This window comes from Falco naumanni, chromosome 13 (assembly GCF_017639655.2).
Source record: "Falco naumanni isolate bFalNau1 chromosome 13, bFalNau1.pat, whole genome shotgun sequence".
NCBI classification, from domain to species: Eukaryota; Metazoa; Chordata; class Aves; order Falconiformes; family Falconidae; genus Falco; species Falco naumanni.
In genome coordinates, this window is record NC_054066.1 from 9,575,065 (window position 1) to 9,597,915 (window position 22,851).

Genomic DNA, 22,851 nt, shown 5'->3' on the forward strand with positions numbered 1-22,851 from the left:
TTAAACACTTTCCACTGCCAACAGACAAACTTTTGGCGACTTCCGTTTTGAAGGGTTGAGCGATCACGTGTCAATCTAAAAAAGCCCACTTTCAAGTTCTGATTTACTTGCTTCTTCCTCACGCACACAAGCCAGATGCACAGACATTCTGACAGAAGCCCCCACTCGATCAAAGCTGCCCCCTCGCCGCGCTGCCGGCTCCGTGCTTGCCTGGCACTCACCCAGGGGTGACACCGCTGCCGTGGCTCAGGTGAGGGCTTTTGGCACCGGCACCTCGCTCCGCTGACACATCCTTCCTCACTGCCTGGCACGGTCACTGTTGACCCCAGCCCTTATTTCCTGCTACTCCCTCCCTGTCGCAACACCACTCCCAGCAAGAGCTTTAAGTAACAGCCTGGGGTTCAAAAAGAGTGACTAATTCTTTACATTTAAGCCATACATGGTGATCTCTTCACAGGCAACGGCACTGACAAGCCCTTCCTGCAATACTCCAGCAGATGTTTTTCTGCGGAAAGGTGTTCCTAATCATATCTTAGGGCGATTAGAAACCCAAACTGGTTTTCCCTTTCTCCTCCTAGTCACCCAACGGCTGTGCCCTTGAAGTAAAGCCACCCCAGCCACCATGCAGCAGGACCAGTGTGGCCAGCTGCCCTGGGGAGTAAGGAAGCAGGAAGGGCTGAAGGATCTTAGCACAGGTGCCCAGAGAATGGGACTTCAGCTGAACCTGCTGGGATTCAGCAGGGTTCCCCTGAAAATGAGGGCTCAGGCAGAAATGGATGGGTCAGAAAAGGACAAAACTAAACAGATGAGCAAGAAAGACTGACTCCTGAATGGGGAACAGCATCCCAGTGGTCAGGGCAGGTGACAACTGGAGATGTCAACATGCTGCCCCCATAAGTGTTCAGCCTTATTCAGACAGGGTTAACTGGAGAGGCACTACAGAACAACACACCTTCAACCCCCTCGCATAACAGAGTGAGGTCCTAATATCAGGTAAACAGGGTCACTGTAAGCTTGTATTTTATTGCTGTATTTTATCACTCTGGTATTGCAGAACAACACATTCAGACTCCCGTGAGAGCACTACAATAGTCTTCATGAGTTAAGAAACTCTAAAATGTTAATACTAAAGTCAGTAGGATCTCTCAGCTAAAAAAATATACTTGCTGTTTATTAAAAACTAAAATGCTGCGATTTGCTAGCAGTCACGGAATTCAAAGGGATAATCGTGCTCTGGCACTTCACTAAACTCACGAGTTTACACTAGCAAACAAAATGAGCGGCGTAGGTTGAAGTTACTCTTTGATCTGGTAAAGAAATCCATAGTGATGCAGGTTCAATTACAGCATTTAAATTTATGACATCTACAGCGCTGTAACAAGTTGGTGACAAATGCCAATTTCATCTAGAAAACATGCATTAACATGCACAAGCTACAAAGGTAAAAAATCAATTGGCTCTGCAGATACATCAAAAGATATACTTCGGCAGTTTATACAGTCTATGTGTATTTGTCAATAGATTTGATTGCAGTTCTAGTTACTATAAAAACCCAAGTATTACAAAGAAATTTCTAGTTTGGTATACTGAAAAGTAGAATTTGTTTCACTGATATTTGTGTGTGCGCACTTACATGCATATTCACAAATGCAGTCATTGTTACTGCCGAAGTTTCATTTGCATGCAAAATACCTCTGGTGCAAATTACCAATAACATAAGGGAGCCCATGAAATGTTAAAAGACTTCAAAGGATGAGAGAAAAACTATTTGCATTTTGGGCCTGATCCAAAGCACATTAAAGTCAAGGGGAGTCTTTCCATTGGCCGCAACAGATGTTCTGACTCGAGGAAGTTTTGATGCAGGTTATTGACATAACAGTAGACCAGCAAGACCACAAAAACCACTTTCTGAAGAAACCGAAAGTTAACTTTGCTAAATACTGATTTACTGCTTTTCGTCATGGCAGTTGTCTCTCAGCTTCTCCTGGGACAGTCTCTGCTGCCACTCCCACCGTCTGCAGCACATCTTTCTGTTCAACACCCCACATTCATTCCAGTTTTTACACCTACACATTCTTCTCTCCTGTTGATAGCTTTTTTTAACTCTTTCTCACTCTGTAGTTACTTAATTTCCTAATAGTGTTACTTAATTCTACAAAAGTGACTTATGAGACAAGTACCTATACAGGACAATATAAAATCTGCCAAAATATGTTTTGATAGATTGCTACCTATAAAGCGTATAGATATCAACTGCTTTCAGTCTTTGAAAGACTGCTAGTGGTTCTCATAACAGAACTACTAGCTGCTCTCATCTATTTGAGAATAATCAGCTTAATCAATATTCAGCTTCAGCAATCTCTGTTCTAGTCCACCAATGTTTTAGTGCAGCTTTTCATTTGGCCTAAACATAATGCCTTCTACACCAGGGCAGAAAAAAAAAAAACCCTGTTCATATAGAGGACAGAAAGCACAACGCAGTAAAAGAAAGCAAGTGACTGGACTTGCAACAGTGTGGGTACCAGGCAGAAAAATAACAGCAAGTTTAGTTAAATAAGCTTGAATAATTTGTTCCTTTCAGAACAGAACATTTTTCCTGGCATGACCCAAGAAGAAATGAACTAGTAAAAGGAGCGTCTCTAGCACAAACGTTATTAACAAATGCCATATCTATTCTGTATGTCACCAGTAAGCAAAATCAAACAACCACAATAGAACAAAAAAAATGTGCTAGGACATAGCATACATTTTTCTTCCTCTCCATACTTCAAAGTCATAAGCACTCCTCATATTTCATGGTAAAAGGTTTTATTTCTTGGTTCCCGCAGCTCAGGTAATGATATCGTAACTCAATGGTGGTGCAAAGCTCACTACAGCTCTGACCTCGTAAACAATTTTAATATCCCTTCTCCGCATCCCAACAGATACTGGCTGCTCGGGTGCAGTCCTGTATCTCCTCCGTAGGTACTTCCTTATTCAACACGTAAGCGAGCACATGCGCTGCACATTAAAACCAACCTGGATGCAAAGTGAAGGTTTCCGTCTGCGTGAGGGAGGCCATCTTTCAACAGGCAGGGATAAATTTGCCAAATACCTGAGGTGCGTGGGAGGGAATGCAAAATTAAGCCAAAACACAACACAGACTCACAAAGCAAGGCGCACGACACTGCATCTGCTACACACATCTACCCTGGGCTGCTTGAAGTGTTAGAAGCGGCGTGTTGTTTCAGAGCGATGAAAGCGGTACTGCTGCAAACGTGGGCGGAGGAGAGACCCAGAGAGAAGCAGCTTTTCTGCTTACCTTTCCAGGTGAGCCAGTAACAACAGGCAGAGCTCCTCATGGCTATATCGTTACCATGGGCTCAGATAAGGAGGGGACACAAAAGCCAGTGAAAGGAAGCTACAAACCTCATAAGTAGAGCCGTGACCTTCTGGAAAAGCCAGGGCCTGTTCAGTGTCACTCTGGCTCTGTGACAGACAGAAATAACCTGACAGAGGGTATCCAAGATGCCTGAAGAGGGTTCTGGTTAGTTAACTGGAATACTGAAATGCAGGGCAAGAGCTCTAGCAGGCAAGAGACCTCTTCACACTGAAGAAGCTTCTCATGGAGGAAAGAAGTCAAGACACAGCATGATCAAGTCTCCAGGTCAGACCTTGAGAGCTACCTTTCAGCTCCGAGATGATGCTGATCCCAGAGCATTTACCACAAGAGATGAGGCTAGACCCGACCCCAGTTAGTCTGTTCCCCTGGCCCACAAGAGGATAACCTGTACTTAAACCATGCTACCAGAAGTTTAGCTAACTAATTCTGAAAATCCTCCAATGCAGAGATTCCCCTGCATCCCCAGGCAATCTGCACTGGTACTACAGATCTGATTATGATTTTTTTTATTTTTTTTTTTTAAAGTCTGGCCTAACCTTCTCTTTTTGCAATTTAAGCCCATTATTTCCTGCCCTGTTACCAGCTCCATCTTTATAGCCAACTTCTAGGCACCTCTGACTAAAGAAGAAAGGTGAGAGACACTTCAAGGTATCTTCTGCTCTAAGCAAGTCCAAACTTTGAACTCAAAGCAAGTCAGGCACTAAGTGCTAACAAAGGCAGAAGGGATGCCTTAGTCTCTTAAGCCTGCATGAGAACTACAAATCCATCAGTCAAGGTCTGGACTAGCTAAAAAGACACCACCTAGTATTTCAGTTATCTCCTTCTGGAATAAGGCCAAAATACACTAGTTGACGTGAATAGGCAAAACAGATTCCACTGCTTCCTGAAAAATCTCTTTGAGAAACAAATTGAAAAGTACTCTCAAAGAAAATCTATTTCCCCTTATCACGTGTACTTGTTGTCAAAGGCCTGCCTGCAAGATTAACGATGCTGAGATCAGGGCAATAAATTTATTTTGAGAAATCAAATACAGAGTGAATGAAGATACAGGAATTAGAAGCTAATACGGAAAGAAGAGGCAGGTCAAATCAGCACCGGGCTATCTTGGCAATTTTTCTGTAGAACATCTGTAATACTTAATAAAATTAATTTTATAACAAGCTTCTGGTTCTTCAGGTGGTCTTTACAACTACAAAAAACCCCAACACCCCAACAAAAAAGCATCTGGAAAGGACAGGGGTTATTCTCCAAAAACAGCTGCGAGGTCTGATCTATTTCTTTGGCACGACTCATCCATAGCCTCACCGCTGTGGCTTTCAACTTCCCTGTACGGAATCAATCAGGGCAGTGGCACCAACCAGGTCTAAGTCTCCAGACTGTGGAAAAACTCCTGGGAAACATTAAGAACCTTTTCCCGATACCTGCCAACACTATGGCAGGGGAGAGGAATAGCTTTCATCTTTTTCAGCATAGAAGCACTAGGTAAGTTGCCAGAGTATCACATTTCCATATTCATTTCAGATTATAATGAGCTAGTTCTGCCCTCTGATACACTTCAACAACCCCTACTAACCCTGTCCGAGTGACACAGGTATATTTGACATAATTGCATTTTAAATCCCAAGGAAGGTCCTTGCACTCTGAGACAGGCAACTTTTTTCCTTGCCCTACCCGCAAGTCCCTGTGACACAATCCTTCTGACATATTGCAAATCCCTGAAGAGTTATTCCTTCCAAACAAGTATCTTCCTTGTTATTTAGCTGGGCTGAAGGGCAGTTCACCGTCATTTATGACAGAGGCACAAAGACAAGTGAATAGCAATTACTCAGCATTTGTTAAAACGAAGGCCTCACCTTTAATAATTGCACAGTCACATTTCTTTGCGCAGGGTCAACCAGAACTCCGGAAGGGAGGCTTGCTGATTGACACAAATATGTTTGTATTTCAAAGGGCAAACTACAAAGTCAAATAAAAGGCAGTGTTTGCACAGGAGTTAACTTAGCCATTTGGCATTCTCAAAGAGCTCAACAATCCCATGGAAAAGCATCTCTCCTTCACTCGGCTACAGTACATTTTTAACTCCAGCTTTAATACAGGTGTACAGAGAGGTCGAATTACCACGATCCCTGCAGAAGGCTTAGCTAAATGCACAACCGCAAGAGAGGAGTTAACGGTGACCTTCCAAGAAGCACAGCAATGTGGTAGGCAGAGCCCCTTCCCCCCCAGCATCCCCCGGTGAGCTGGCAGCTGCTAACGCAGTGCGAGTTAGAGCTATGGGGGTCCTCCGGCTGCACGGAGAGACAAGCCAACACCCAACAAAGCAGGGAAGCCAGAGAGGAGACCTCCTTTCTCACACCCTGATGACAGTTCGTCTTGAAGTGTAAGGACCAGCTCTGCACAGTCACTGTTCCAGCACAGCCTAACGGGAAGGAGATGCGATACTAAGGCCACATACTGCTCTCGGGGCTGCACCACTCCTGTCAAGACAAGGGTGGTCCCCTGCAGTACTGGATCAGACCCACGGAGGGTCTCCTTCAGCCTCCGTCAGAGCCAGCGCTGTTCCTTCACAGTGGCCAAGGTCTCCTGCCCTTCTGGAGCTGCCCAGCTGCCCTCCTCGGCAAAGCTGCAGCCCAGCACCTTCCCCTTCTGCTGCCACTCCACGCTCTACCGCAACTGACTGTAGGTGGATTCTGTTCTCTTTTTCTCTCACAAATTAAAACGCTCTATCTATCCTAAAGCCATAAATGGGTGCTTTCACAGTGCCCACAACCCTTTGAGCTCACTTTCCCAAGCTACTGGGCGTGTTGAATTCAAGGTTACCAAGTACATTAATTCTAAGTACGTTAAAACTGGGCACTGAGTGCACATCTTCAAAGAGCCACCAAGAACTTTAAGGTGAATCAACTAAATGGATAAAGGATCTGCACACAGGTAGATTCAGCCAAAAAGAATGGAAATAGTCCTGCAGGTGATTAGCAATGCACCTTAAGTTACACACACTGACTTCACCTCTTTAGTCGATTCCTTTTAACTTTCCTCCACACATAGACAGGTCTTTGAACCTCAAAGCATTACAAAACAGTGTACATTATCAGCTGTGCCTATAGGTATGCTTGTGTACCCCGCAGGCACTAAAGTGTCATGTCCAGCCTAAAATACTGAATCCGGCATTTTAATCTTGTACGGGTTTTTTTGAAGTAGCCCAAATCTGGGCCAGCCTGACAGAACTGTCTGGGATTAGCACTAGAGGACAGCTACTGCTTGTGCCACGGGAATGACTTTAGCAACAAACTGCAAAAAAGTTCTTTCACATTAAGTGTAACTATTGCTACTCTGAGATTAAATATTACCTGGAAATTACACTCATTAACTGCAGAGTCCTTGATTAATGAGCAGGTGGAATGCGTATAGGGACCTGGTCCTGATTTCAGCAGTCTTATTAGCTCTACCCTGGACACTTCTGATCACCACAAACATAAATGAGGAAACCCAAGAACTAATTATTAGTGGACAAAATGTGTCAACCTAATAATTGTGTTATGGTACTTCAGAGATTAAGGGGAGGCTGGCAGATGTGCAAGATGCAAACACCAAAGCCACTAAAAAGAAACAGCAACAGAATTCAGCTATCTTCTAGCATCTCTGGTGCGTGATACCACAGGAAGCCTCTCAAGAAACAGCCTCCGTTTCAGAATGGGTCCAGTGCAGTTTTGACTACTGTAATCATTTGTTCATTGTTTTAACATTGATGGACGCAGGAGGCACCTTCAGTGCCCACTCCACTCCCAAGGAGAGGCAGAGGGGCAGCCTCTCCCACCAGGGCACAGGCGCTGAGCAGTGCCCAAAGGCCCCAGGGAGGTGTTTATCAGAGCACAGAAGCCTGGCAACCAGAAAGGCAGGGGCGAGCAGCCCCCCCAGAGTTGCTGGAGGGTGCTGCTGCACCTTTGGAGCCGCACAGGCTGGGGCTGCAGACAGCACACCAGGGAAACCAGAACCATCTTCTCCAGTTTGTTGGCAAACAGTGGTATCTAAGCATCTCCTGCTATACTTATCCAGCAGCCACTGCCCCCAAGCATTTCTGTGAAACAGTAGGGACTACCCACACACCCTCTTTTTAATTTGTGTTTACTTCTCTCTTGAAAAAAAAATAATGAAGAAATCTTTCATGCACAACATAGCTAAGTACAATAAAACTGAATACTCCAGCATCTGAAGAGGAGTTCAGGCAACTTGTGCCCTGTGACTGATCTCCTGTTTCTCCCTACACTTTCCTTCTAATCCTCTCCATAATTACACAAGCTGCCTGATCTTCTCAAAGCTACCAATTCCCCCAAGTCCATCTTCAAGTTGCTATCCTTGAAAGAGCCCAGGCACTGGATCAAGCTGTCTCAGCTTGATGCAACCCACAACGCTATTGATGGCTCCCCTGAAATACACGGATGCAGCTGGCCAGACCCAGAGCAAGGGTTGCCCAGACCCAGACCCAGCAAACAACAGGCAAGGGGAAGGTATTGATCCGATCCTTTTAACATGCTAATTTGCCTAGTGGCTGCTTCAGTCATTACCAGACTGGACACTTCAAAAAAAAAAACTGTTTTCAAAGCAGTGATGTGTTTTTCAACTGCAGAAAACACTTAAAACTGAAAACAAATGAATTCAAGCACTAAGTTCACAGAAGCGCTGGTTGGTATTCTTCAGCTGCCCAGACAGGGATGTTTGATGTATGGAAAGACAGACTTGTTAATTAATGCTATTAAAATGTGGCCTGGCAAAAAGCCTCTGGGATTTAAAATAAGAAAATCCACACCCTTTAAGTGCACACTTTTATATAAAGATAGCCTGTATTAGTATAAAAAAAAAATCAGCCATAAACTCTTGAAGTGTTCCACTGATTTTCCACCACCACCACTTCTCAAAGTAAAATGCAGTTAAAAAATAGATTACCATAATTTAATTTCCATAATTCAGCATCAACACTAGAGCACATTTTGGCCTTTCTTAGCACTGATCATAGGGAAAATAAAGTTGATTGTTCAATCCCTTCACACTGCTGAGGACACACAGCAAAGGCCAGACAAAACCCTTGGTGTGACAGAGGCATTATTAAAATATTTCAGAAAGCAGCAGCGTTACTGACTAACATCTTTGCTACCAACACACAGTCTTCAATTACTAGTTAAATACAACATGAGGAATGGATACAACAGGATTTAATTAACGGTCTATGGAAGTACTGAAATATGTTATATACACAAGATTTGCAGACAGAACAGAAATCCATCGAGTGTTTTGCATCCGTGTTTGTGGCTCACATCATGCTTCTAGTAAAATCAGGGACGAGCTGTGAAAGCCAGGAGTGCTCTCAAAGCTAAGGGAGATAATGAGTTGTAACTGGGACCCACAGCATGTTATCCTGCTTTCAAAGATTAAAGAGAAGAAAACTTGAATTTCCCTTCAAGTATGTCTCTACTTACAACGCTAAAGTCAGCAATGGCCAGCAAGCTAGGAGAACTGAACCCCGATGAAGGATGAGCCTCAGCGATGGAGCTCAGCCTGCTCCTCTGGACCCAAGCCCAGGGCAACCACAACCTGCTGAGCTGAGCCCTGGCAGCACCTGCAGCACCAGCCGCCCCCTCCACACCCACCTGCCCCCCAGCAGGAGGCAATTTGGGATGCCACCGACCTCTAACCCCTGGCCACAGGGGACAAAAAGCCCATGGGAAGCCACAGAAGAGTGCAGGCAAACGGGGGGAGCAGATTATCAACCTGACACTGGCTCTGGAGCCGGCAGCGTCATCAGAGCATACTTATTCACAGAACAAGGCATGAAGAGATAACACCAGAAAATATGAACAAAATGGAACTTGTTTCCTTGCCACTAAATTGTTAGCTTTATGGGACTTCATGCTGAACAGTATGAAAAAAATCCAATTTGCTTTGAAGCGCATTAGTCTAACATCCTAATTATTGTTTACATTGCCATTTGCCTTCTATTAAGAATTGAATAATTATCCAGCACTCCATAGTTTAAAAATACAAGCAAACAGGATTATCTGGGTAATTAAGACACTGTACGGCAGCTTTGTACTGTGGCTGTACAAAGTATTCACATACACAAGCATAAGCAATGGTTATCGATCGCCTTAGCTCAAGTGATGTTTAGGGAGTTCCTGCATGCAAGACTGCTAACTCGTTAGAGAAAGGTGACCGATGCCTTTTGATGAGCGTGGAGGGGGGAGAAGCTATCTCGCAGCTAGGACACTAGACCAAGTTCTTCCTTTTTGTCTTATCTCAGCCACAGGCACGCTGTATGCCTCTGGGAAAGTTACCTAGCCTTCCTCCATCCTCTGCAGCACCAAGAGCATCCCACCTCCTCCTGCCCGGGAGCCCCAGTTTTGCCCAGCCTGCTGAACCCACAGCCCCTCTGCAGCCCCTGCTGCACTGCACTGAATTTTGCAGATTCCTGGAGTGAGATTTAAACCCACCCACTTAAAAAAAACAAAACCAAAAAACAAGTAGACCAGCAAACTGAGTTTTCTCTAGGCATCCATGACTAAATGAGCCAAAGCAAACACCAACCATACAGTATAGCTCCCCCAGCCCCCCAAACCTTAATAGCCCATCCATATTGTACTTTAACCAGCATGACCTCCCCTTCTGGGTTACTATTAGGACAAAAGCAAAGTTTTTGCACATCCCTTTGTTGTTTTAAAGGGCCTTTACTCCATTTAATTGCACCACCAGGTTTCACACTGCACAGTTTACTATCCCTGTGAAATTACCTTCAAGTTAAACGCTAATTGGACATCCAACAAAAACTAAACCACCACCCCAACCTTGTTTTTCCCTCTGGTTTCTTACAGGATGTAGCCCAAACACCATCAGGGTCCCAATTTCATACCACTGATTTATAAAGACACAAAATGAAAAACAGTTCTTTAAAGAAATATAGTACATTCATGCAGCATGTGTTCTAACTTATATCAATAAACCTTTCAACAAATCCGTTCTGAACAAGCCTGCGTTTTGGGAGCATTTAATGAGCCTCAGCTTTATTTCAAGCCAAAGGCAAATTTAAGTAAAGTTGAAATAAAGAAAAGTTAAAAAGAAAAGAAAGCCACTAAAACCAAAAATAAAACAAAATATGGGTTCTTGTGTAATCATGAGGCTTAAGAAAGCAGAACTTTTCTCACAGACTATTTTCTTTTGATAAATAAAGACAGCAGTTCATTTGTGCATGTTTACCCAAGTGCTACCAGCCCCTTTTCTCCTTCGCACCAAACTGTAAATGTAGACCAAGCCATTTCTGCAGCCAGGCCAGCAAAGTGAAGGGCATGACACCAGGGCTGAGCAGGTCCTCAACTCAACACATCGAAAACTCTGTTAAATGTAATGCCTTCTCACACGTGTGAGAGCGTGTGCACTTACAGCACAGGTGGGATCCCGCCTCCTGAAACTGGTTATCCCCCAGCAGAGGATGCAGCTAGCAAGAGGGGCTTCATGGTCACCAGCAAACATCTAAAGAAGATGACAACCAAGGGCCTGCAGCCCCAGCAGCCACGAGAAATTGTGCTCCCTGTGCCTCCAGCCACCGTTTTGCAAAGGTGGCCAAGGTTTCAGAGCACAGTGCTTTCCCACGTGCCAGCTGGAAGCCAGCAAGTGGGCTGCAAAGACCGGGGAAGGAGTGATGATCATAGCCAAGAGGAGACCTCAAGACATGAGGAGCACACTGTGCAAACATTACACTCTCTCAAACAAAGAGATCAAAAAAAAGCAAAACGTAATCCATTTGCATAAAATCCAAATCTGAGCTCTGCATAAACAGAAGGAGATTTTGGCTGGCGTTTCCAAAGGAAGCTCTTATCTCCTTTGTGAAATGGGGAAATGGGTGTGCTACTTTGCATGAGGGTGTATACAAAAGATGTAAATGAAGAATTTGCTGCATGCAAAAGGCAAAGCAGTCGACAGCTGCCAATCGCCATTCACAGGGAGAGCTTCCTTAGTCTCCAGCAGGAGGAAAGAGAAGCAAACCAAGATGTTTGCTTCCCAGGGAGGTGAAGCAGTCTCTGAATATTCATAAAATGGCCATTTAGTCATGGGAGTGTTAATTGTCTCCGATTCACAAAACTGTGTGACCTCACCTGCTCCTCGAAACATATCAAAAGGATGTGGCATAATTGAATGAAACCAGATAAGATATTTATCTCAAAAGTTGGGGGGGGGGAGGGGGCCTTTTTGATGCAGTCTCAAAAGACTGAAGTGTACTGCTGAGCATTTCTTTAATCACTTCTCACAAGTGCAATAAAGACCAGTCAGTGAGGCATATTATTAGACAGATAAATAACCCCTACCCAGCCAAGATCTAAATACTGAAGTCATCACACACAAGATGAGTTGTATGAAAAGTTTTGGTTTGCCCCTTTTAAAAAAAAACCTCAACACACACCACACACACACAAACCAGAAGATGTTTTATATGCTCCACAAAAGGCTACCCAGACCTGCCATGAAATTCGTACTACCACAACAGCTCATCTGGCTTCGATTCTGAGGACCGTGCTTTTTACTAGTCACATGCAGAATGAGGACAGACTCTGTGTACCAGCAGAAATTCTGTAAGGAATTCAGGAGGAAGCAATCACAGTCTTTCTCCAAGGGATACACAAAGGGACAACTGTAGCTTGACTTCTGATGGGGTCAGGGAGGAGAAAAGCAACACAGAGCCTGCAATAACATTTAAATGGAGATTCTGAAATGCACCAGGTGGTACAAAAAAGTTACAGAGCAATCAAGCCTTGGAAGATCTATTGAGCTACATGAGAACACAACACAACCAAATCATTCCTTCAGTGGAGAACTACCTAAATTTGGTTCAGACAGACTGTGTTTCAGTATCGCTCCCATGTCCCTCCTGGTAGCTTCCGTCTTCTCAGCTCCTTTAAAAACCTAACATGTTGAGTCTGTGCATTTTCTCTTTCCCTGCCAAATATAATCAACCTGAAAAAATCCTTCTGAAATCTCAAATCTGTGCAGACTTAGTCACCCTTCTGATTACCCTTTTGTGCAGCCAGACTGTTCATCAGCGTTATTCTGACAAAAAAGTTGTCTATAACTAAAATGGGAAAGTACACACAAATTACTTCACTTCCCCACCCCTACAAAACCCACCATCCAAAAATCATATCGCAGAAAAAAATATAATTAGACTGTACCCTGCTGGCATAAACTGAACTGCTGCTCTCAATCACAGCCACTCTTCAAAGCCTCAGAGATAAAAAGAATCTTCTCATTCAAATTATTACTTCTTAGGAATGCTCTTATCAAAGTTTGAAGGAAAATTCTAAATACAGCAGTGATATGAAACCAGGACCGAGCCATATTTTAAATGACACTGGATTTTCTGCCAATTGGCCGATTCACAACTCAAAAAAGCAAGTGTGGATGAAGACAAAGCTGTTGGCTCTCATAACCTTTACAATATCACAGTAAAAATCTCAACTGTCTCACATATTTATACTAAATGGCAGGTCTAAAATTGAGATTTTTAATTTCACAGCATCAAAATCATCACAGATGGCTACAGTCTATTGCTTCTTTAATCTGTCTTTTCTCTCTTCCTGCTTGTTTCCCCCCCCCTCCTGCTTTGAGTTAAAAGGATATGTGTTTTATCATAAGGAAATCATAACTAAATCCAAACCACATTATATGAATGTGTAACAAAACAATTTACATAACAATGATGCATACAAGTGAAGTTTAAAATTACTTTATGTCTCAACTTTGCCCTAAAGCGCTAATTACCTTAGCCTTGAGATGTGCCACTACTTGGGATAGTCATGTTCCATCAACAATATTCCATGTTCATGCTCTCCTAAAGGGATAGCCAATAACACAGGAAGACTGGGGGAGAATAGATACTAATAAGGAAAAAAAAACCCACACCAAAACAACAGCAAGTTGGGGGTTTTTTTAGCATCAAGTTCACAGCTACAAGTGCAGCTGTAAGCAAAGAATCAGCACTCACCCGATTTCTACAGATCGGGACCAATTTTGCGAAACTACTCCTGTGTCACACCTGTGAAGCTTCCCAAATAAATATGGATTAATTAATCTGCTCCTTTCCCTTTCTGCCCTGGCTTTTTGCATATACATATACACACGGATATTCAGCAAGACAATTATCATCAATAACATCAGCTGGGAAAAAGCAAAATAGCAGTCAGAGGAAGGACAGGTTTTTGTCACCATATTCAAACACCTCCATTCCACTGACAGAATTTATTTTAAAGTCCTGTTCAAGGTCAGAGAGTCATTAACTCCCACTACAGGAACCACTTTAGATGTGAACTGACTTCCCATTACACTTCCCACACACACACACCAGAAATTACGAAAAAGCAGGTCAAGGAAGATGTATTATTTAAAAATCAAAAGGTTGAATGAACTTAAAGCAATTTTTAGGGTAACCCAAGCGCCAGCTGCTCCATCGCAGCACTGTGCAGCAGGAGGCAGGTCCCAGGAGAGGACAGGGAGCTCCGAATTCTCCCAGGAATCTCCCCAACAAGTGCAAAGCCCCGATCCACTGGCCTAAATTATTTCTGCCCACCGAGCTTTTGTCAAACATTGAAGATCTTAATCAATCCTAACTCTGACCCTAGGATCACAGGGGAAGATGGATGAGGGAACGGACAAACTCTGACCTTTCCTTGTATTTGTCCTGCCACAGTCAACCTACTGAAAAACAATTGAGGTGGAACCTGCTCATCAGCCCCAGTCCCAACCCAGCACCCTTTTACAGCCTTTCCCAAACCCCAAGTCTCTCCCCCCGCCCCCAACCCTCTGTACCAAACCCACAGGAATCCTCCTCGCTTCATCCTCCTCCTCCTGCCAAAAACCTGCCAGAGCAGAACATTTGCTGAACTACGAAGTTAAGTGGGGAAAGAAAAGGGGAAGCCTCATTCAACAGTGTCAAAGGCCAAACTGCTTTAACAGCCTCGCTGGAAACCAGAGAGCAAGCCACATAGCTCTGGTAAACTTCACAAATTTGTGAAGAAGAGCTTCCCAGTAAACTGTTGTGGATGAAGAATGGCAAACGTGAGCAAAAGGAAACCACAAATAAATGCTGATGAAATGGGTTTAGCGCTTTCAAATTACGTGCTGGCTCAAATCCTCTCAAAATGACTAACACAGGCCAGCTTCACTCTGGAGAGCCCAAGAGACTGAACATTTCTACCTCCTTTGTAAATATGGCATCACCTGATCCTTCTTTTATTTGGGAAACAATGAATTAGGTTTCCTGAGCCCAAGCTTCCCCAGGTGCAGCCAGTAGGAAAGCTGATATTCATCCCCAAGGTCTAGTCCAGCACCATAAAAATAAATTAAAAAAAAAAAGCATCCTACTACCACCACTGCCCACCAGCAAAACCTCAAGAGATTTCCCTTGAACAACACAGGATTTGTTAGGCATTAGCTCATCACGTCTGGGCCCACTGACACCGAAAAATGGTAGATCTGTGTCAATCATAGTGACCCACTACTGACCTAATATGCCTTCAGGAGAAGGCGGAATAATCTCTGTGCAATAAACCAAGATGCTCTCCCCGCCACCATTCACCTCTTCCTCTCACAACCCAGGCTGTAAAGGTATCAAGAAGCTTTGCCCAGAAGCTACCCAGCTATTAGAAAGCACCAGTACGTCCCCAGCCAGCAGTACCACAGCCGCAGGTTTGTATGTTCAATGATATGCAGGTTTTCAAGTTTCCATTCACGGGATTAAAAAAACCAACAAAAAACCCCACCCACAAACCAAAAAATCCCCACCAAACAACCAGAGTAATTTACCCCAGACAAGATGCTCTGTTACCAGCTCATCTTTCAGCTCTCTCTACAGCCTGTGGTAATTTTGTTGCTGATCTAGCACACTTGGGCATCTTCCATACAGCAAAACCACCAGAATTAGAGGCTGAAGCTTATACTCAATGTTTCTTTCTTACCAAAGCTTAACTTCCATGCATCATAAATGAACTTCATATTGACTGTAAATCATCATTAAAAAAATCAAATAGGACATTCAAAAGACACTGTTCTCTTAGGAGCCCAGCACAAAAGTTACTTGCTCTACTATCTTGTTCTCAGTCTCAAGATGAAAAAAAGTGACCTACTGAAAAACACACCAAGGAGATGTGAAGCAAAGTCATCTGGCACTAAAGAGACTTTTCCAAAATCATGGTTCCAAATCCACCAAGGAATTGAGCACCATCAATTCAGCACCCAGTAAAATCAAGCCCACTGACCTGTGCAAGAATCCATTCAAGTTTGATCTTAATTTATGCTTACAAGAGCAAGAGTTTAGAAGCTGAAGCTAAAGATATTTTATTTATAAACTCCCTTCTCTCCTTCCCTAACCTTTTATGACTTCTTTTTACAGAAAGGGGAGGTGAAGAGAACACATAGGTATTGAGGTTTTTCTTCTTTTTAGGATAATCTGTCTTTTATACAAACTTTAATCCCCAATTCTGCAGCACACAGGATGGTGTGTGTGGGAGGGTGGGGTGAAGACTTTTAGCATTTCTAAGAGTATCCTAGCACCTCTATTATTAAGCTGACAATAGAGACCCTCTAAGAAATTAAAATATTTAACAAAGGCAGCAGTGTCAAATATCAAAGGGTATTTAGTGCTAAAAATCTGCAACAAGTAAAACACCAAAGACTTCCCCTTCCCAAGGTGGGAAAGGGATCCGGCTAAAACTCCTGCTTCCCCCCGCCCCCTCCCTGACTGGTTCTTACCCCACTGCATTATCCAAAGGAGACTTTGCCAGAATTTCCTGTGCTTAAGTTCACTTCAGATAAAATGTGAAAGATTTGTCTTTTTAATTGACTGCAGCTCAACTACACTGTCTTCCAGTCATTCACATTTTGGTGACTATTGTGAGCCAATTCAAATTTAAGCGCCTGCTAGAAAATGTGTTTCACCTTCTGCCCATTGTGCCATTTGCACTATGTAATTCTTAGCCTTGCCACCTGGAGCTATTGGACTTCTTCATTAAACCCCTCTGTCCCACTACATCCCACAGGGGCTGCTAATTACTGGCATTACTCCATTTACTCTCATCTCCGATTCAATTATGCATTCAACTAAGCCCCAATGAGGAGTACAATATGGCTCACCCTACCTTGGCATTCACCATTACGTTCTTCGTAGCCAGCATTGCACAGACAGTTGCCAATGGGCACCAGCCATTCACCATCTGCCCCACAGTACATTTTTGGCACATCCTTCTCTTCCGAGTTATTGACGCAGGAGCCGCGAACCTCCACCAGAGAGGATGTATCAGCCCCAGTAATGGTGTCTGGAAACTGTGCCAGGTTTCGAACTGTCAATGGGCACTTCTTATAGAAGACACGAACAGACACCAAAGCAATGCAGGCACCGACATCCTGAAAAGCCAAGTAAAACCCCTTCTTGCTGAGCGGTCCCACATCCCTTATCTCCGTATTCAGCTTCATGATCCTATCGCCAATGTCCACCTGGGTGAAGCTCTCATCAGCAGCAATGGTGTCAATCTTGGCAAACTGGCTCTCTCGAATAAAACGCTCCTTATCATTGTTTGATTCATAGTAATAAAGGTTGAAAGTCTCTTTGCAAGTTCCCATGACACCTGGCAGGCTGTTGCAGTCTCTTAGCGTGAACTTGATTTCAATATATACCCTCTGAGCCCCCTCACGGGGAATCCAATCAGTTCGTAACCAATTATTCTGACTGGGCTCCATCACATTGCAGACTTGATAGGTGCGGATCGGAGTATTCTTCTCATCCATAATGCTTACTTCCTCCCACTGTGAAGAGGGAAAGGGGAAGAAAAATAGATCAGCATTAAAAGGAACAACAGAGCTTCACAGCAAACAATCTGCATTTCCACAACTAACACAGAAATTGTTTTCCTCCAACAGAAAAAGTACAAACAAACAAAAAATAACAAACCCACCAGCTGACCAGGCCATAGCCAGGAACTCAGCTACCTGAACATTAGAAGAACCGCCTGTTCAGGAGAAACAAGCTCCAAATCAAGGAACACTGAGGAGCAACCATGTGTTTTCAAGGCCCTCTGAACCAATCCAAGAATGCTCCATCAACTGACTGCGTGTATTTGCACTGCAGTTCTGTCCACAGGCCCCTGCCAGGGTCAGGGCCACACACGGTACCTGCAGCCGCACAGCGCAGCACTGACACTGCGGCGCGTCCTCTGCGGCAGGTAACGCACAGACCCCACCTTGTACGTGAGAACATCACATAGTGAGATCGCACGACTTAGTTACACAAAAAGCACAGGGCAGAGAGAGTAGCATCCACATTTCTGGCATCACTACCATGTATTTTAAACTCTTAAGCCACCCCTTATTATTTCTCTAAGCTGCCAACTTCCCTGAGCTAGCAATATTCCAGACACACTCAGCAAACAGTCTTTACTTTGGAGCTGCGCAGGAATAGTTGTCTACAGAGAACAGAGTCCTTGACTCACATGGCACTTATAGATTGAGACAGGTAAGGAGGCATCATCATCAGTCTACCAGCAACACTGCCATAACTTCGCTATCCAAACAATGTTTCTTGTTAGCAGGAAGGTGGGAAAAGAAGGAAAATTATACATTTTGTCCTAGAGGAAATGTGCGATTCACATTCTCAAAAACCCAAAAGGTTAGCAGACAGGGTACGTGCTGAAAGATCAGAGTAGCAACATGCTTCACAGCTACACCCCTCAAAAATCCAGTTCAGGCATCTTCAGAAGTGCCAAACTAACAGGCATAATAATTATGAAACAACAACAATAGGTGCAATCCAGGGAAGGTATTGAAAGAAGCTATCAGTCCCTCATTCAGTAGTTCAACATGATGAACTTAGAAAAGGAAAGCAGGCATAACCAGCCATTCTGAAAAAAATTGTTTTATGGATTATCATAGACAGAAGAAAGTTTATCACAGTGCTGTCCTGGTAGGGAGAGATATCTTTCCAGAAAAAAACCCCAACCATAAAGCTTCGGTATTAGAAAAATCCTTCTTAAAAAAAATAATGTATTCGATAACTATTGTCTGGGTTGCAGGCAATACAGTGAGGTATATAAAGTTTTCCAAGGATAACAGTAGTAACTTTAAAGAGACTTCCCAGAAGCGCTTTTCAGAACTATTGAAGCAGTGGCTTTGATAAACAGAAGCCTTCTTAACATTAAAGGGCTTCTTGTATAATATCCTACATTCTTCTCACAAGAATTGCTCTTATGCAAGTGATTTTTACTTAAAAAAATTCCATCTTAGCTAAATCCCTTTATAGAATGACAGTAGTTAGCACCATGAGTCACTGGAAGCAGAAAAAATAATATTTTATTTGCTGCCTAGAGATAACTGCAAATTAAAATGAAGGGGGGGAGGGGGGAGGGATCAATACTCAGCATGTCACTCCTTTTCACAGAAAAGGAAAAAATAAACCTTAAAAAGTCATCTATCAATGTAAAGTGTAACATGGTGTTAGTAAGAAGACAGTTGTTTAATTTACGGCTGCCACAGAGTTAGTTTACTGTTACAATATTGTCTTTATGATCCATCACTTTCCATTCTGCTTATCTTCAGACTGTCTATGCTACCTATTGCGTGTGGCACATGAGAAAGGAAGAAGCAGAGGGAAACAATACTTGTTGAAGGGATTTCCTTTAGTGCATTTACACAATGGAGGATGCTGCTAGAGGATTCAATGAAGAGACCACTGAGGTCAACGGACAGACTGCAACTAAATTCAGCAAGTTTCAGATCAGGTTCTCAACACGCCCTTGCCTCCTGACAAACATGCAAATATGCAGAACCGAGTTTCTTATTTCATAAACACATGAACACAAGACAAACCTAAGCACATCTTACTGCCAGAGCTGAAAATAACTACAGACAGCCCCAAATTTCCAGCCACCGTAAATGATTTGTAGCTCTAAGTATGTGGTCAAAGCTGTAACTTTTTGCTTTGAAGCTGACATTAACTTTCATAATTCAACTCTTCCCACAGCTTAATGATGCAGAGTAAAACATTCTAGACAAAACCTGCTTTTCAACTGTGAAATGCAAGAGTAAATCATTAATTACATTTATAACACAATTCATTAATTCCTCCAGGGCTACTATGTATTTGATTACTGCCAGTCACTGCTGAATGACTATGTTTATCTCCAGCCCTTCTTATCCACACAACCCTCACACTTCAGGAGCTGCGTGGTATCGCTGCAGAAAAACACCTTTTTTAAACAGACAATAAGGTACACACAGTTAGAAGAAAAACTAGCACTGAAGGAAAGAATATTCCCAGGAAGATAAAGGAGTTCACTTCTGCTGCTTGCAATAAATCTGCAGCATATGAAGTTAAAATAAATGCTTTCCAAGCACTGTATCCCAGAGACAGACCATGTACTCTTAAATTTTTCACTACTGGCTTAAAAATAGAACACACGTGTGCAGGTTTAGTGAAACTAGTCACGTCCACAATAAGAACACACATTTCTTTCTCAAGCTTGCCTGGCGCTTTCAGAGAAAACGTGGGGGGAAAGGGAGAATCCAACAGCCATTAATAATATACAGCTGTCCTCTGATCATCAATTCTACTACTGACTTATTAAAACTTGTACTTTAGGTCCTGTTTTAATATACAGCATAGATATCCCTTGGAGAGCCATGTGAAAGACCCTGTCTCATTAACTGACCTTTCCAAGGAACAGGCTTAACAAGGAAGCCCGACTCTCCCTGAGATAGAGCTGTACCTTTCCACACTGTCAAAAGATGAGGGCAATTGCCTGCAATCAGCAGTGAATGTGCACCACCGGCGCTGCCAGAGGCCTGCCAATCACCTCCCCACTCTTTGAAAAACCGAGAAAAGAGAGAAAAAAAATGAGTTTCAGGGACAGCACAGCGTGCTTAGGCAGAGCACAAGCCAGGTCTGTAGTCAAGTTCACCCAGAACAACAATAGGGGAGCAAAACAATCCCCCATTCTCCCATGTTATGGTTATTCAGGGCTTATGCATAATGCATCACCAGCCAAGGCAACCTCAGATTCCTTCCACTCACTGCTGTTTCCTTAGCTCTGCTTCTTCTAATTACGAGTGGGAACGCACACAAAAAAGTAAATTTGTAGTTTTCCTGAAGAATCCAGTGCTTTTCTGTGCACAGGCCCTGATCTTTCAGTACTTTTATTTTTCAGTCGGTTTGATTTAGTTACTTCTGCTTAAACATACTAAGCCGCTTTACTCATTCCATAGTAAAAGGATTTGAGGTGGGTTTTCTTATATTAATGTTTAGTGTGCATTGCTGCCATTTTTCTTAAATTGTTCACTTTAAGAAAGAAAAGGCCTTTCTAGTTGCTTATTAAAAAAAAATAAATCCCCCGAGATCCCATGAAGTACTGTCTCCACCAGATCCCCGCAACTCCGAAGTCCAGCGTTCTCAGCAGTTTCCCACAGAGGCCCTGGGCACCCTGCAGGATGGGGCACAGCTGGGGGAACACAAGGGGCCCATCCGCTAATCTAAAGCTAAATTAGCTGAGATACCTTGCCTGCAGCTCACTAAGCAAAGGGGCTCTAAGCCCGGCAACGGGTGTGCGAATCTCTTAATGTCATCACATCACCATCGCAAAAGAAAAAAAAACCTCCAAGGAATCACCATTAAGCACCAGGTCCTTCAGTTTATCTGTTCAGAGACCAAAACACATGATGTTTACAACCCTGAAATAGGACAACTGTCCCGCCACGCCAAGAGGTCTGTCTTGTATATTGATTCCCTACTCCTTCGTCCAGGAATAGAACAGCAATTGCCCTGAACATCTCCCAGCCGAGACTGCCCACAGATATAATAATTACCGTCAAGAATGCCAGTACAGTCGCCAGATCACATTTCTTGTTGGTATTTGTTTTAAATAGGCATCTAAGCCCATGCCTCAACCAATCTCCCAATTCTGAAACCTCTTTTCTGCCCTTTTGGTTTCCACTTCTTCCATGACAGAACTATCCAAAGGGAGTATAGAGTTTCTCCAACAAAGAGTAATTCACTCGGTAAGCCAGGGAGGAAACCCGACCTCCTCACCACAATCAACAATAATCGAGCCATTAGGACTCTCTGAAAGTTACTAATCACCCCCTTTACCCTTTTGATCAGATAGCGCTTTAAAACTTACCCCTCCTTCCAGGGGACTTGCTATCCACCCCAGCTCGCCCTGAACCGATCTGGAATCCAGCAAGGTAACTGCAGAAAGGTACAAATAACACAGGTTAGATCCCAGCCGCCGAAAGGCGGTCGGTGTTAGAGCAAACCGTTCACCTGAGCGCTTCCAGATGCTGGAGCACGATCGCACCCACCTCCGACGGGAAACGTTCTTTCCGAGTGCGCCGAGGCCCCAGGACCGCGCAGCGCTGCCCGGGTCAGACCCGCGGAGCCGCCCGGCCCGGCCCGGCCCCGGCGGGCAGCGGGCACGGTGCGGACCCGCAGCGCCACGCTCCCCGGGCACGGTGCGGGCGCGGCGGCACGCCAGCGATGAGCGGGGAATTGTTACTTGCCGGGAGCTCGTCCCGCAGCGCGGCCGGGCACCGGCGGACCCGGCGGGGAGTCTCCGACGGGGACGGCGCCCCCCGCCCAGCCCAGCCAAGCTTCCCCCGCGGAGCCGCCGCCGAACCGGCCCGCGGGACGGGCTGCGGCACGGCCCCGGGGAACGGCGCGGAGCCGCCGAGAGCTGCCGGGAAAACCGGTTTAATGAGCCACCCTGCCGGCGCGGGGCCGCCCCGGCGCCACTCGCGGGAGCGCTGCACCCCCGCGGCCCGGCCCGGCACAGGGGACCGGCGGCGGCGCGGGGGGACGCGCGGGGGGACACCTGTGCCGCCGCCGCGGGCGGGCCCCCGGAGCGCCGCTCGGGCCGGTCACCGGCCGCACGGCTACCGGCCGGTGCAGCGCGGCGCGGGCGGCGGGGAGCGGTGCGTCGCCCACCTCCCGGCCGGAGGGACGCCGAACTTTCCCCGCGGCGCCCCGCCGGGGGAGCGCGGAGCCCGGCCGCGGGACGCGCGCGGCGCCTCACCTTCGTTGGCGGGATAGACCCGGGAGCCGGTGACGGCCCCGCACACGCCGACGAGGAGCGGGAGGAGGGCGCAGAACGGGACCCCGGCCATGCCGCCGCCGCTCCGGCCGCTCTATCCCAGCGGAATAACTGCCTACATGGGGCGCGCGGCGGGCGATAGACATTGCCAAGGGGGCGGGGCGCAGCCTGCCCGTCAGGCCTCACCACCAATCGCTGAGCGCCCCGCGCCGGCCGCCCCGCCTCGCCCCGCCCCCCCGCTCGCCGGCGCGGAGCTGGCTGCGGGGCCGAGGGGCGCGCTGCCCCGAGCCGGCGGAGCGCAGGGGTCCCGCCGGCAGGGGGGCGCTCCGCGGGGGTCTGTAGCATTAACAGTGTCCGAGCACA

The 22,851-nt window shown here is 45.3% G+C and overlaps 1 protein-coding gene across 1 annotated transcript in view; it reads right to left on the reverse strand.

The window, feature by feature from the left end:
* The window catches only part of EPHA4 (EPH receptor A4), a 107,104-nt gene extending 84,519 nt beyond the window's left edge, over positions 1–22,585 (reverse strand). The window contains exons 1-3 of the mRNA XM_040613674.1: positions 22,471–22,585; positions 21,580–21,647; positions 16,555–17,218 (exon numbers count right to left, since the gene is read on the reverse strand). Coding sequence (XP_040469608.1) covers positions 16,555–17,218; positions 21,580–21,647; positions 22,471–22,561 — 823 coding nt within the window. The 5' untranslated portion in view covers positions 22,562–22,585. The remainder of the gene's footprint in view (positions 1–16,554; positions 17,219–21,579; positions 21,648–22,470) is intronic.
* Positions 22,586–22,851: the final 266 nt, after the last annotated feature.